General features: G+C 40.6%; 1 protein-coding gene across 2 annotated transcripts in view; it reads right to left on the reverse strand.

The window, feature by feature from the left end:
- LOC116317227 (venom phosphodiesterase 1) overlaps window positions 1-16112 on the reverse strand; it is a 58367-nt gene that overhangs the window by 31064 nt on the left and 11191 nt on the right. For both annotated transcript variants that reach the window (XR_005609749.1, XM_039605140.1), the window contains 10 exons: window positions 13316-13450; window positions 12033-12158; window positions 11410-11470; window positions 10135-10229; window positions 9604-9683; window positions 7472-7591; window positions 6789-6898; window positions 2273-2338; window positions 2087-2159; window positions 423-531 (listed from right to left, as the gene is read on the reverse strand). Coding sequence is in view for 1 of the 2 variants with exons in the window: in XM_039605140.1 (XP_039461074.1) it covers window positions 423-531; window positions 2087-2159; window positions 2273-2338; window positions 6789-6898; window positions 7472-7591; window positions 9604-9683; window positions 10135-10229; window positions 11410-11470; window positions 12033-12158; window positions 13316-13450 (975 nt within the window). In the remaining variant the exon portion in view is untranslated. The remainder of the gene's footprint in view (window positions 1-422; window positions 532-2086; window positions 2160-2272; window positions 2339-6788; window positions 6899-7471; window positions 7592-9603; window positions 9684-10134; window positions 10230-11409; window positions 11471-12032; window positions 12159-13315; window positions 13451-16112) is intronic.

Raw genomic sequence — 16112 nt, forward strand, 5'->3', positions numbered from 1 at the left:
GGAACGTGTCTTTGTTTCAACATGTATTTTATTTCTTATGTAGTAGTGAGCATTCAAGTGAGAACCTGTATTGCTCATGCCTCTAACAGAATAAAAAAGGCTAAATGACCTGGAGCTGTCAGCTAATGTGTTTGGACAAAGATAAAGTAAGATCAAAATGAATGATGCCTTCTTATTTCCCAGTACTGTTTTTAATGCTCTGGTCTTTGTAGCCATGACTCTGAATCATGTTGGACTTTCCCCAAAATAAAATTTGTTCAAATCATTAAAATTTTATGAGGCAAGGCCAACGATTGCTGGCATGGTAAAAAAACAAACAAAAAAAAGTAGGAGCACATGCAAACTTTTCTATAGAGATGATTTCTTTGAACACATGTGACAGATGTGTTTTCAGAGCCACGTTACTCTGAGTGGTTTGTTACCATGATCAGCCACAATAACGATGTTGAGACAGCGGTGCAGATTAATTTGCTTCAGTCCATTCATCAGCTGACCAATGATCTTATCCACACCCTGGAGTGATGCAATAATCTGGAGAAAGAAAATTAAATGTTTAAATAAATATGACGCAAATAATGTTGTTGTACTTTAACCCTGTCATGCATGAATTATGACAACCTCAATCAGGATTTATATTTATCTTTAGGAATGAAAACATGAATAAAAATAAGAAAAAAATCCTGATTGAGGTTGTCATAGTTCATGCATGACAGGGTTATATAACAATAGTTACAATGAAACACGTCATACAGCTATAGTAACGTTAAACGGCCAGTGTGTGGCAGGATATGGAGTGACACATCAGTGTCTAATGTAGTGGTTTATGTGCAAGTATATCATCAACACTGACACAAATACAGCAAAAGCCTTCGAATAGCTGTCCACCGTAGTACCACTATGCATGAAAGGGTTAAATTACTGAAAACAAATTGATACCAGAATCAAAGAAGCGTATCCATTTTTATTTTGCAAAATATGCAAATGGATTTGTATTCTTTTGCAACTAAGCTTGGGTCTTACAGTAAATTATTCTAGGGGTCTACGGGGATCTAATTTGGTCGTCCATGTATGTAAAATGTCACTCGGACAGGTAATAAAGAGCATGACACATGACAAAAGAATACCTGGAGGCTTCCAAGACACGTGGTTTGAATATGGTTAATTATTATTCTCCATAAACTGGCTTTGCAAGGTCTACAGATCCAGACCTTTAGCATTTTCTTTTGACTGAGCAATGATGAACTTAATTAGAAAAACGTTATTCAAATCTTGGCCATTGATGTGTTTTCCTCTTTTCTATTTTAACCAGTCCTTCCAAGAGGAACTGTATAAAGTCTCTAATATGTCCCTGTTGTTCGTCCTTTTCTTCTCTAATTATTCATTTATGTGTATGTGTAGTTTAACAACGCGAGAGCTGAAAGATAGGGCATGAGTATTGTCTACTGTTTCTTTCCTTTTTACCCCTAACCTATAATGAGTGAAATTATGAATCACTTCTTCACACGTGAGCCTTTTCAGGCATTTCCCCTTTCAGTGAGTCACTCAACTGATTCTTTAATTACCCTGCAAACTGTGTTCAAAATAAAGGTCACAGAGGTGTCAGATGGCGCAGAGCAGATGTCTAGTTGTTTGGATGAGGCCAAGACTTCTACCAAATATTGTCTGGTTACTTTTAATTACTTTCAATGAATTTCAATGCAAATTTCTGGAAATGTATTTTTCTAAAATAAATGCTGTAAAGATTCCATTTTAAAACCCGCATGTTGGTATTACTTTGTCATGAAACGAACAACGTCCACATCTAAAGATTACAAGTATTTGAAATGAAATTCAGCTGAACTCTGCTGAGAGTTATCTCCAGACCCCTTATGCAATATGCTTTTTTCATAATTTCCTGCATGGCTAAATCCTATGACAGTCAGAGCTGATTCACTAAATCCGTATTTTTTTGATGCTATTGTCATCAGTTGTCTATCTTTGCTGGTTTGTTTTGTTTCATGAACCAAAAGGGCAGAGCAGCTTTTCAACCATTTCAGGGAGCTTTCCCTTCGTCTCTTTCTTATCTAAATGAGTCGAGTGACCTTACCCCTCCACTCACAGGACCATAACTGTGTCCAGATTTATCCGGCTCCTCCAGATATAGTGTAAAGAAATCCGGCCTGGAGGGAAAGAGTTGTTTTACTTAGGATTGAGTCAAAACAAACATAGTTCACATTTATCTTTTTTATCTTCCTTTTATGAAGTCTTTGTTTTGAATCCAAAAATAACCAACCTTTCATTAGCCGGCAGCTGCAGCCACTTAAGCACAGTGAATACTCTTTCTTCAAATGGCACTGTACTAAAACAATGAAGAATAAATAGAAAGTAGAAGGTCAGCGTAAAAATAGTGAATAAGCTTGATATCACTGATGCACAATTTAGAAAAACATGCCCATATCACTGTGGTAAAGCTGACTATCCGAGTTTCCAAATATCCGAATTTCATGAATGTGCTTACAACATTACCAGTGCACTTTAGCACTTTTGAAACTAGGCATGTGCATGTCTGCATCATCAGTGCATTGACTGCATTGACGCTGGTGGCAGTAATATGTAAGAGATTTCATTAGGCAGATACTGTGGTTTGCTTCCCATTGGTATGTTGGTTTCATTAAGTGTTGTTTTTACTCACGCTTTAGTACGTGCTTGGTTAGGTCTTGGTTAAAAATACACCTCTTTGCAACAGTAACTCTGTTAGGTTTTGTATTGTGATTGTCATTTATGCTTAGAAATATTTAACCATATATGCTTAGAGGTGTATAATCGATTGTGTAGTGATAGGAGGTTTGATCCTTAATAGTCTACAACAGCATTGTGTGCATTCCAGAGTGTTCTGGTTTTCACACCCACACTCTGGGAGCATGGGAGAGGTCGTACCTTGTTTTATTGTTCTATGGTAGGATAAACTGTTTTAGTCTAAGTACCTTTTGTTTAGATGGACGGCTCTGGGGAGTCTTCCTGGGGTCACAGTTTGACCCCCCACACACAGATACACACAGATACACACACACACACACACACACACACACACACACACACACACACACACACACACACACACACAAGGTATTCTTTGTTCACATGCATACCTATGTAAGATGTCATATGTTAATGAACCTATGCATATTCATGTAACCACAATAAAAGAGCAGTGTTACGGGAGAGCGGACGAGAGCAACTGGGGTCAAGCAAAGGAACGGCGTTTGTTCGGTTCTCTCCCGTGCACGTGAAACATAGAGAACTTGCCTACTCGTGTCTTGCTTGCTGTGTAATTAAATTGTCTTCAACGTTCCAGCGAATAGGTTCAAGCTACTAACCTATCAAACTCTCTTATTGAAAAATTATTTATTGGGAATGCCTTCTTACTAAGGCTGTAATGCATTATTGAGATGAAGCATAAGAGGTTTGAATCAAACAGTCAAAGACGGTTACAACCTGGCCTGAAAATGCACTTTCCAAACTGCAGGACTGCTTTACACAGACAGACTGGGACATATTTGAACACCAGGAGCTGGAGGAACATTCAGCTTTTTCCAAACCAGAAACCCTGGATGACCAGCGAGGTCTGCACACTCCTCAAAGCCCGTGCTGCCGCCTTCAGGTCACGCGACAGAGCTCTGTACAGGGCTGCAAAGGTGAATTAAAAAAGCCAAGACAGACCATAAAAGGAGCATAGAGTCCCACCTATCCAGCAACAACACACGGGAGGTGTGGCAGGGCATACAAGACATCATAAACTACAGAGGCTGAGCTGTGAAAACAGAAAACCTGACTGCACCACTGGTGGAGGAGATAAATTGCTTCAAGGCCCACTTTGAAACACCACAACAGCAGCCCTCATCTGTTTCAGCCCTGCTCCCATCCTCATCCTCACCTGGTTCTGCACCACTCACTGTAACTGAACACGATGTCAGACGTGTGTTCCTAGCAGTGAACCCCAGGAAGGCTGCCAGTCCAGACGGAGTACCTGGCAAGGTGATAAAAGCATGTGCCCACCAGCTCACCCTCATCTTCACCAGAATCTTCAATCTCTCACTGGATCAAGCAGCCATCCAATCCTGTCCAAAATCAGCCACAATCTCCCATCACCAGCCTGAACGATTACCACCCTGTTGCGCTCACTCTGGTAATCATGATATGCTTCGAGAGACCATCAAGGACTACCTTCTCCCAAACCTCACCCTAAAGCCGCAAACAGATCCACAGTAGACGCCGTCGCCATAGTCTTCCATCTGTGCTGAGCAACCTGTAGCAGCAGCAAAGCTATGTCCAAACGCCTTTTGTAGACTCCAGCTCAGCCTTCAATACAATCATCCCGGACATCCTCATCACCAAACTGGTCACTCTTGGCCTCCCTCCTCTCACATGTGCCTGGATAAAGGACTTTCTCACCAACCGACCCCCATCTCTCCTCCACTCACATGTTGAGCACCAGCTCCCCACAGGGCCGTGTGCTGAGCCCTCTCCTGTATTCTCTCTACACACACAACTGTAGTTCCACCCACAATCATCTCATCATCAAGTTTGCTGATGACACCACGGTAGTCGGACTCATCTCAAAGGGAGACGAGGCAGACTACAGAGAGGAAGTCCTGAAGCTGGCAGCCTGGTGTTCAGAGAACAGCCTGGCACTGAACACTAAGAAAACCAAAGATCATTGTCGACTTCAGGAGGCACAGCACTGACTGACACCAACCTGCTGCTGACCTTCTACTACTCGTCCATTGTCCATTGACTGATGCACCTGTAGCGCTTCCCTGAGGGAAGCAGGTTGAACAGGTCAAACCCAGGGTGGGAGCTGTCCTTGATGAGGCAGCGGGAGGACTGAGTTGAAAAATGTAATCTAAAAATCCGTCACAACAATAATCGAGCCAACATGAAAAGCATTGATGGGCGTTGGGAGCGCACTCTTTGGTCTAAGGGCAACAAGGTAAATTTGATAGGCTCAGGTGTGTTTCAGGTTTTTGTGTAAACTTGGCCAGGACTACCACACCGAATGCATAATACTAATGGTGGGGAATGGTGGTTGGTGTGTGAACCACCATTACTGATGTACTGATGCATAACAATGATCACACAAAGATTTCTAAAGAAGTACAAATGAAAAGCATGACATGGCACAGTTACGTCACCTACCCATTCAACCTTTTTGAAACACGAAGGTACATGAATTGAGATTTATTGCTGAGAACATGCAGTATGTGAGGATCAAGTAGATGAGTGAGCTAGAAGCGGTGATAAAAAGGCTTCAATCTGGAGACAATAGTCATCCAGAGTGTGGAAAATAGCGGGCAAACATTTCACATGTGATGTTTAATTTAGAGCCTGGGCCAATCAGCTCCAACGCCATCTGTTCTCTGTAACCAAAGTCTCCCAGCCAACCATCCCATACAGTGATAAAGTACAGCATGAGATTCTGTTATTGAGTGTTTATGACAATAATTACTTTGATAAGAGCGCATGCAACTTATTGAAACATTTCCAACACACCGCACATTTATTGACATTGCTTCATGGACTCCAGTATTTGATTTGGCTCAAAGATCAACTCCAAGGGTTAAATAATCAGACTAAATAAAAGCCCAATTATAAATTCACAGTTAAATTACTGTAAAATAGCGAGTGTTACCAGCGTAAGGCTGCTGTTTTCCATGGCTTTTAAATGATGAAATATGATTTAGCTCTGATATGGTGTGAACACAAGAGATTTAATCACACTGTAAGATGAGTTACTGCTACTGTCACGGTCCTGAGCCTGCCGACTCAGTGTTTTGTGTTTCCTTATGCTTTTGTTCATTCCGAGTATGTATTCTGTTGTGATTTGTTAGGTTTCTGTTCTTTGCCTGCCTGCCCCCACTTCTCTGTGTTCCCTCTGTCTGTCTATGGTGTCACACTGTCTGCTTGTGTATCTGTCTGTTTAGTTCAGTGTCTGGTCTGGTTCTGTGTCTGAGTTTCCTGTTTTATTGTGAAGGTCTCTGTCTGATGTGAGTGTGTTCTATTTACGTTTCCCCTGTCCCGTCAGCTGTTTCTCATCCCCTGATTACTGGTGTGTGTATTTAAACACTGTGTGTTCTCCTGCCTGTTGCCGGTTCGTCTGTGTTCCACGGTGTCCTGTTCCTCGTCTGCGTCTCTCTGCCTCTCATCCCTTTTGGTATCTTCTCAGGTTTGTTATTTAGTTTTCCCAGTTTAGGTTTCTGTAGTTATTGTCCTCCCGCATTGCCTGTTTTGCCACCACTCCACTTTGTAAATAAACGTCACTAGCATTATCATCCACTGCTTGCATTTTGGGTCTTTTCTCCCTCCAACACCACACGGCTCGCCTCGGCAGCCGTGACAGCTACTATATTTTCACACAATTTAAATGTATTTTTTCAGTTGTTAATACTTAATTTGTTTAAGTCTTATACTCATTAACCTATGTAAGGTATAATTTTGCATTGGCTTTATATGCATAAGTTACTGCACAATCAAGGGGTGGCACATCGATTTTCCATGAAATGATCCATTGGGAGTCACAACAGCCCAATGAGGAGGCGAAAACAGCAAAGCGTTTGACCTTCAGAGGCTGGTTTTGGAGTAGTGGATGAAAAGTAGACTGGGAAGTTTTTACACAGCAAACTTTAAATATCTGTGTCTGAGAAGGCTGAAAAGTGGTTTTGTTAACAGCTCTCTGGGGGGATGCTAGGCTCTCATGCATCACAGTTTGGTTCTTAAATGTTGTTTTTTTTAACTAGAAATGGTGGTCTCACCCGTCATAAGGTATGTAGATGTCAGGAAAGCTGTCGGCGATTTTCACATCCGATCCGGGCCAGAAGAAAGTCCCAGACTTCAGTCCGTGGTACTTTGCTGTGTGCCAAATCTCCAAAAACAAACAAGACATATGAGCTTGACAGAAACAGCATCAACGCTGATTCTAAAGTTTCTTTTTTGCAACGTTTATAAGAGTTTTATATTATTGTTGTTGCAGTTACTTGCAGTACAGACAGTGTAACGTCTCTATTGACAAGACGCAATCTTTCTAAGTTGCTTCACTAACTGGCATTAAATGAATGTGCTCTGTGTCCTTTATCAGAAGCAGCATGTTAAAATGGAATCTTTATTGTCAAAAAAATCCTGCATTGACACTCTTAAACCAACAGAGCTATACAAGCTGCTTCCATATTACACAACTCTTGCATGCAGCAATGCAGAGCAGGAATGTAAAAGTGGCCAGGGACTTTTCCTTAGCTGAAACTCTCAAAAGCAACAAAAAAAACAACCCCAAAACAAAACAACCCAAAACCAAAAACTGTATTTTGGCATTTTTGTATTCAATTACACTGACAGAAATAACGTTTCACTTTTCAGCTTTTTTTTTAGATTTAACTTTTAAATGTAATTTGACCTAAGGTCACTCAGCTTGTGAGTGTAAATCAAACCTAACAAGACTCACAGGTTGTCCAAGGTACCAGTCGGGGTTATTTTTCTCTGGACTGGACAGAGAGAAGGTGGCATCAAACACCGGGTCATACATGGTATTGTCAATCAGACCATTTGACTCTGGGTAGAGACCCTGAGGGAGGAGGAAGAGGAAGAAAGAGAGGAGACAATTAATAATTCAGTTTAATTGAATACATTGATCCTCTATGAAACCATCCTGCAGAACACTCATGCATTCTTTCATTCATTATAGAGAGTAGTAATCCTTATGACTGGGTCAAGTGTCTTCATACCACAAGTATGTGCTTTGTATCCACCTTGAAAGGAAGCTTCTAGTGAGTGGGAGTCGGGATTCCCTTACGTGATTTCTAAGAAGCTGAACAGCTTGTTTTGAAAGGGAACTCCTTGTAGGAATGAGTTTCAGCAAGAACTGGGTGTGTATTATCATATGAGATATGGATCAGGCTCTGCGGTGTTGTTCACTGGCCTGACTTGGTTACTGCAGAAATCCCAGTGACCTTTATCTGAAAGGAAGAGATGAAAACGGGATATTCTGGAAACTCTAGTCATGCTTGCTATCTCTTGTAACTTTCTTCTCCTTAATCATCTTAATCATCTCAAGTATCATCTTCATAAATGCTTCTAAATTTCTAGTTTTATTACTCTTAGATGAACTGGCACTTAAGAAACTTGAACTTCGCATGTTTCTTAAACTACACACTATTCTGAGTCAGTACAAACCCTTTATTACTACAACAGAATACCTGCAAACAAGCCTGTTATCTTTTTTTACACTGTGACTGTTTTATTCATTTATTATGTTGAAGGTGTCACAAAGAGGCTTTTATTTTCCCAGCGCCAAGTCACCAAATAAGCCTGCATGGCAGACTTCCAAGACAAAAACCCACTGCTGAGCAAAAAGAACAAAGGCTTGTCTCAGTTTTGCCCCAAGATTTTTGTAAAAATGCTCTGTGGACTGACAAGACTAAAGTTCAACTTTTTGGAACACTTCAGTTCAGAAATGAAACATCATACCAACAGTAAAATGTGGTGGTGGCAAGGACCCAAATGCAGGACTTGTAGATGACTCAAACTCAAACAGCAGCTTTAGTGCTGAAACTCCACAACTTAGGGAATACAAAACTTAGGCATGAACTGAAACTCAAAATCACAGAGATGAGGATAGGCTAGGAAACACTGGACTCTGGGAGCCCAGACACAGCCAGGGAAACAGCAACGAGGTGACAAATAACAGAGGGAAACGAAGGACTTACATACATGTAAAGGATACCGAGCAGATGGGCAACAGGTGGGAACACAGCTGGAATATACAGACAGAAGAGGAAGCAAAACTGAACACAGGACGAGAGACAATCAAAAATAACAGGAAGTAACACACACACACTGGGACAGAGGAAAAACAGACATGAAGACAGAACACAGAGAACAGACAGACAGGTACATGACAGGGGACACAGCTGGGGAGACTGGATATAGAAAGGAAGCACAAGGGATGGTAACACTCAGAGAAACTAGGAATACAGAACATACGCAGCCCCCACCCCACCCCCACCCCGCATTATTACTAAGAAAATAACAAACTCAGAACCCAGACATCATTATCTTACACCTTCAAAAACACAAGCCCAGAACAAACCTCAAAACAACCATGACATTATGACCTCAAGCTGAAGCCAAAACACAGCAGCAAGTCCACCTCTGAAAGGCTTTGAAGTGCCCGAGTCACAGTTCTGACTTGAATCTGACAGACATGCTCTGGCAGGACTTCAAAAAGGCAGTTCATGCTTGAAAACCCTCCAATTTGGTTGAATTATAACAATTCTGCAAAGATGAATGGGCCAAAATTCCTCCACAGCTGTAAAGGAGTCACTGCCAGGTATCGTAAACGCTTGATTGCAGTTGTTGCTGCTAAGCGTGGCCCAACCCGTTACAAACTCTTTTCCACACAGGACCTTTAATAATAAACCTCTTTATTTAGAATCTGCATTTTGTGCTTACTTGTGTTGTCTGTCTAACAAACACAAAGATCAAGTACAAGAGATGTATCAGATTTCACTAGAGTGTGTGAGAAATTCTAACGTGGCAGTTAATGTATGCAGCAGTGTGAGTGCTGTGCGTCTGTACCGTAACAATGGAGTAGTGATTGGGAAAAGTCTTTGTCGGAAATGCAGACTGCATGAATGGAGCTGAAGTTCCACACTTTCCTGTGAATAAACAAGTTTGGAATGGTGCCAGATTAATTCCTCCACATGACTTCCTTGTAATATGACCAAGCGAGTCATTGCCCTGCCTGCAGGCTGAATAAATTCATTAAGCATAACGCTTCAACAGATGCAACCCTGAGCACACACTAATTTGTATTTGATAAGCAGGAAATTCAGTGGAAGAACCTGCGTTTGTGTGCAAGCATTTATTTATTTATCTATTTTGGTAAGATAACTGACTGTAAAGTCACCTGGACTTGTTTCATCTTGAAGTTTTGATTTCTTATGAATGATGATGCTAGCTTTCAATTTGTCACCCAACAGCCCCAAAGGCAGCCTAAAGGCAGGCAATTTATAGGCTCACATTTCTTACAATAAACAGACATGTAAGAGGTTTTGTTCATGTATGAGGGTAATCATGTTTCTTTAAAAAAATAAGGTTGACACTGACTGAGTTTATCCAGGACAGGGATGAGTGCACTCCATGTCTGCAGGTACTCCGCCCTCAGGCCATCCAAAGACACAAGGAGCAGTGGTTGCTTATAGCTGTGAGGAGAGAAAACAACCATCAAACGTAGCAGAAAGGCTGAATTATTAAATACTGACATAAACATACCAAGCTGGATAAAGATGGGCTGATTTATGAGTAGGAGTACTTTTGTGTGAAAGCTGCTGTTGTCCACCACAAATTACATGATATAACATATGCAAAGCTTTCTCTCATTTCACTCTGCTTACAGCCATACTGTCTATGCATACACCTGTATAGGTATGCTAGCTTGTGTTTCTTTTGTTACCTTGATACTCCACCCTATCATCCAAAGATGGTAGCTACTTTTACTTTTCTACATGCAATCTGCAATTATAAGAAATATCCAGGACTGATTTAATAAAATAAGAATAATTATAATAATAGAAAGGCTATGTTACGGTTGGCTGCAGCTGTTTGGTAGATCGAGGGAAGGTGTCATGATCCTGGGCCCTTTTGACTCAGCCTTTTGAGTTTTAGTTTATTTTTATGTTTAAGTCCTTTAGATTTTCTAAGTTCATTTCTATCATGCCCAGGTTGTTATTATAGTTCTTTGTTATTAGATTCCCCTTGTGTCTTCCTGACCCTGTGTTAAGTCTCCCTTGCCCTTTATGTTGCATCTCATTATGTTTCCTGTTTTATTTTGAAGAGGTCTTGTGTTCTTTGGTCAGCGTGTTTAGTTTCACTTTTCCCCTGTGACATCGTTATGTTCATTTGTTTTAGCTGTTTCCAATGTGTTGCCACTTTCCCTGATCACCTCCTGTGTGTATTTAGTCTGTGTGTTTTCAGTCATTCTTTGTCGCATCGTCTGTGTTGTTTCCATGCCATGTCTCCAGGATTATGAATTCACGCCCGGTTTCTATGTCCATGTCCATGTTCCAGGGTTTTGTTCACCCAGCTCACCCAGTTTAGGTTATGATAGTTTTGCCTTTGCCCTTTGTTTTGTATTCTAAGATCAGACTTTAATAAACAGCTTGTTTCAGTTAATATAAAGTTTTGCTTATTTTGCGTGTCTGCATTTGGGTTCTCTTCTTCACTGCACACAGTCTGCCTTTGCCAGACTGTTACAGAAGAAGGCATGCATGGAAACAGAGTTGCTCTTTTGTGCATGAAAGATCATTTCAATCAGTTTTTCAATCAATCTTCAGTTTATTGAATTTCCAAAGGAATTATGATATCTTTGGTATAAATTCTTACCCTGCTGGACACGTGGGGGTTGACAGATTGTCGCACGTATCTTCGACCCACTGTTTCTCTCCTGCAGCGAGACCATAATGTTTATGTCACCAGTGACATCTGATCTTTTGAATACACTTTGTAACATCTGTTATTTTTGCCATTTTTGCTGCCAGCTGTAAGTAGGGTACTAGAGATGTAATGAGAGTTTTAATGAGAATAAAATGCCCTGTAAATACAGCTAAAATGTTTTTGTTAGAGTTATATTTGTTCAGATAAATATCTGTGGGTTATGGTTTAAACTAGAATGCAATTATTTACAAGAAAAAGCTACAGAACTGTGTCAGCTTTAATGTACTGTATATACCCCTGCTTTCAAACTCTTAGACCACCACTCCAGTTAAGAGGTCCTTAAGATGAACCTTTCAAGTATACAGAGTGGTTTACCACTGCAAGAGCCACTCGTACCCTAAGAGGAAATTCTATCAATAAACCAGTTTTAGAAATCGCCTTCTCTCATCAATCTTCTCTGTTTATTCAAAGTAAGATCTACAAGTAGCTAAACAGGTCTCCTTAAACTGTTACTGGCTTTTACAGATCTTTCTTTTGTGTCTGCAGCCTCTGCGATGTTCCCGCAGCCTCACCTTGGCAGACGTGTTTGTAGTTGGTGCAGCAGTCTCCAGCAGAAAGACAGTCATCTGAACAGTGGCACTTGCTCTGCGTCAGCCTCTTCTCACCACAGCGCACCTTTGTGCATTCCCACTGCTCAGCTGAAGGAGACGGTCATGGAGTTAAGTACAGAAGTACACTCAGTTCAGCTGTTGAGCAGTGAAGGACGTGTAAGGAACAGCGCGGGGCTTTGAGTTAAACCTTCAACCTTTAAACACTGGTTTGTAGGTGATGTTTTCACTGATTTATTTTCCACATGTGAAAAACTAAAAAGAAAAACACAGTGAAGAAAAGTTCCACAGTGTAGCATTAGACATATCTTTGGTATCTTTGGCCACTGTTTTAGCACAATTCTACTCGATAAATCATCTCTCCATTTGCTTCCATGCACTTTGCTTTGCAAGCAGTTGGAAGCTCACTTATAATGTGAACAGGCTTCTGTGACTTAAATGTTTATTAAGTCCACAATGATGTGAAATGAAGGAACTGAGGTAAAGGTGGAATGCAAAGTGGCTTGCAGAGACAGCAATAACTATGGCTACATTCACACTGCAGGTCTTAATGCTCAATTCCGATTTTTTGATCAAATCCGATTTTTTTGTCTGCTTGTTCACACTACACATAAAATGCGACATCAAACGCTCTCCAGTGTGAACGCTCAAAGCGGCCCGCATGCGCAAAAGAAGATGTCACACACAACTCGCTCTGTTTAGACCCAGAGCAAACAATATTGTTTGACTGATGGCCCTTAATATAAAGACTTCGGACTTTATGTTTCCAGATTTTTGCTTTAAGTTATTTTGTTATTTACATAATAATGTAAATAACCTAATAATGATCCTTTTTGCTGTTTTAGAGGAGCGGTGCTTCAAAGGATAATCTGCAGATTTCTGTCAGAATCTGCAGAAAATACAGTAAAAATAAAATGTTCACATTTCTCCAACATTGTCTTCCCAACAGTTTCACCGGATGGTAGGAAATCGTTCGCGATGTCCTATCAGGCGCTTTTCCGGCGCTGATAATTGGCGTCTGTCTTGTGTCAGTGACGTAAAAGACGGATTTAATGCGACTTGACCGTTCACACAGCAGTCGCTTTCTAAAACATCGGATACGGGTCGCATAGGGGCGAAAAAATCGGATTTGATGTGCTTTCGCCTGCAGTGTGAACGTAGCCTATGAAAGAGCTTAAATAACATGCTACATGTTGCTGGCCAGCCTCACTCAGTTTACAATTGCTATGTCACAAACAAAGTCTCACTAGGAGCAGTGCAGATGTCATGGTAGTCAAAGCAGCAGCTGTTGGCGGCTACGCAGTTTTCATCACATCTGCAGCCAGGTTTCTCGTTGTCAAAAGGCTCATAACATCTATTCCTGCAGGATGTGTGGGGCGTGACTGTAACAGAGAGACAAAACCGGAGCGGAGAGTGCTGAGTTAGTCGATTAATGAAGATGAAAAGAAACATTTAAGGAAACAAAGAGAGCTGCAAAAACAAAAAAACTGATAAGCTGAACACAAACCTTTGTTGTTGTTTCCAACTTTATAAATGAGAAGATGTTATTTTCTTCTTCTTCATTCTAACAAATGGAACATGTTCAGGTCTTAAACTGGTGATTAAACATTGCAAAAACAACCAGGGGAAGGCTTTCCCATCATGGATTTCCTGTCATGGATTAGTCAGACATATACTGGGCTCAATGTACTGAACATTTTCTACCACAGTAAGGGAAAAACATCTGTCTACATATAAGATCGGTCCTGAGAGGAATGAGTCTGGATCTAGTAAGCACTTTGAAGTGCCTCAGCAGTGCTCATCTATACAGTCATCAAACAAATGAGCCCCAAATGAGCAGCTGAGACTGCATAACCCCAGGTGAAAATGAATGGGACAGCAGCCAGACAAATTCAGCCAAAGCCAATGAAACGTGGTCTCTTCTCAGGTTTACAGAAAATATGTGAAATAAACAAGATTTTCATGGAAATGTGTTTATGTTATGCTAACATGGCTGCGTCGCTGGCGATCACGCAGCACATCATTATATAGCAGCTAGCCCAACTTCAGTAACCCTACAAACGTCACAGCTGTTTAGTTTTCTGTCTTCATTTATGTTGGAAGTGATAGCAGAGCTGTACGTTTGAATGTTTCAGACATCTCTCAGTCAGAACATGCTATATCATGTTTAGGTGGAAGCTAGCAAGCTAACTTCCTGCTAACTTCTAACTCCATTAAATTTAATAAATCCTGTTTTCATGGATGCCTGGATGTTAAACGTAATTGTTACACCTGGTAAAGCAGCAACGCTGATCATTTTATTAAAGATGAAAGAATTTAGACAGTTTGTGACTCTCAGTGATGCCGCAGTGTTCGTTTGACTTTGGGACCTGAAGCTGACGGAGTTTAGGACCCAGATTACTCCACGAGGCTCCTGGCTACGGTAACCGTAATGCTCCGACAATCCATCAAGCAGTGTGGCTTCGTAGCTTACCAAAGTCATACTAACATCTTTGACAGATTTTTGAGCGCCGTGTAGCACATAAAATCGTTTCGACGTCAGTAAGCACAACCCGAATTTATACATAAGGCGCACTGTTGATGTTTGAGAAAATTAAAGGATTTTAAGTGCGCCTTACAGTGCGGAAAATATGGCAGGTATGTTTTCTTATAATTTCTTCAAGTATCTTCAGGAATCGTTCTCCAGGCTTCTTGAGGGATGCTGGCTGCCTTTTGTTCTGTCCTGTCAGGATGGTCGGGAGGCCCACGCACCACTCTTAGTGTTGCACTGTGTCTCTATTCTACTGAAGTATACTTTTACTGTTTGAGATCATTGTCATGGTGAAAAATAAAAATGATAGCAATCAGGCTCTTTCCAAATTGTACTACGTGGTGGATCAAGGGTGCAGTATGGTATCCATTTATAATTTCATTGATTTTGACCCCGACACCGCTGCAGCTCAGACCATGACGGCGCTTCCACCATGTTTTACAGATGGCTGTTCTCGTCTGGTCTCCAACATATGAACAACAAAGCAAAGGAATGTTTTGCCCTCATTGTTTACTCTGTTTTGCGTCTAGAGGAGGCAGCATCATGATGAATCAGAGTGCACCTGGTTCTGATACACATGTTAATTAAAGGGAAGAAAAAAACATTTCACATGAAATTTCAGACCAGACGATGCTACGTTTTCACAGCATAATGATGCCTATAAGCTGGTAGACAGTTCTTTGTTGGCACACCGTTCTGACCTTTAAATCTGGGACTACACAGGCAACACTTCTTCAAATCTTCCAGCACTACGATAAGTAATGTTTGCAAATATCACAGCTTTTTTCTTGACATTCAACTCCTTACATCAGGTGACTTTAAACCCCATTACATTGAGATGTCTTCCAAACATCAATTAACGTTAATAATCATCCAATGGTCCATGGACACGACCCACACATTTTAGTGGGGTGACTTATTTTTGATTAATCAGACCTTTCTCCAGTAAGTTAAGCTTTCCGTCTGTTCTTGTTTTTACTTGTCAGGCAGATTTTCTAAGAATCACATGAGAAATTGTTGATTTCCTGATCTTTTGAGTCAGTTTCTTCACATGCTGATGAGTATTAAAGCTTGAAAAGCTGAAACAGTGACATGTACCAGATTGGTCATCGATTTGGTCTATTCTTTTTCTTTAGACATTTATTTATTTTTTGCAAATCTTTTCCTTTTTTTCTGCATTTCTATGGGATTTGGAAATTGACATCATATGATTCATGTTAGATATACTCATATGTCACACTGTCAGCTGTACATTTTACTTGTGACACTAAATGTGATTTCTTTTAGACATCAACACAAAAATTCCCCACACAACACAAATAGAAATAGACCTAATGTCTACAGGAAGATTCAAATGAAACTATTTGAGTGTTTTGGCTGTGTTCTTTTATTTTAGCCATGCTGGGATACAGCAACACAGATATTCTGTTTTAAATGTAATAATTCCCACCAACTTTACATAAAAATAGAAATAAACTGAAGGTTTTTCACTATGAGCATGGCTTTAATACAAA

This window comes from Oreochromis aureus, linkage group 22, assembly GCF_013358895.1.
Source record: "Oreochromis aureus strain Israel breed Guangdong linkage group 22, ZZ_aureus, whole genome shotgun sequence".
NCBI classification, from domain to species: domain Eukaryota; kingdom Metazoa; phylum Chordata; class Actinopteri; order Cichliformes; family Cichlidae; genus Oreochromis; species Oreochromis aureus.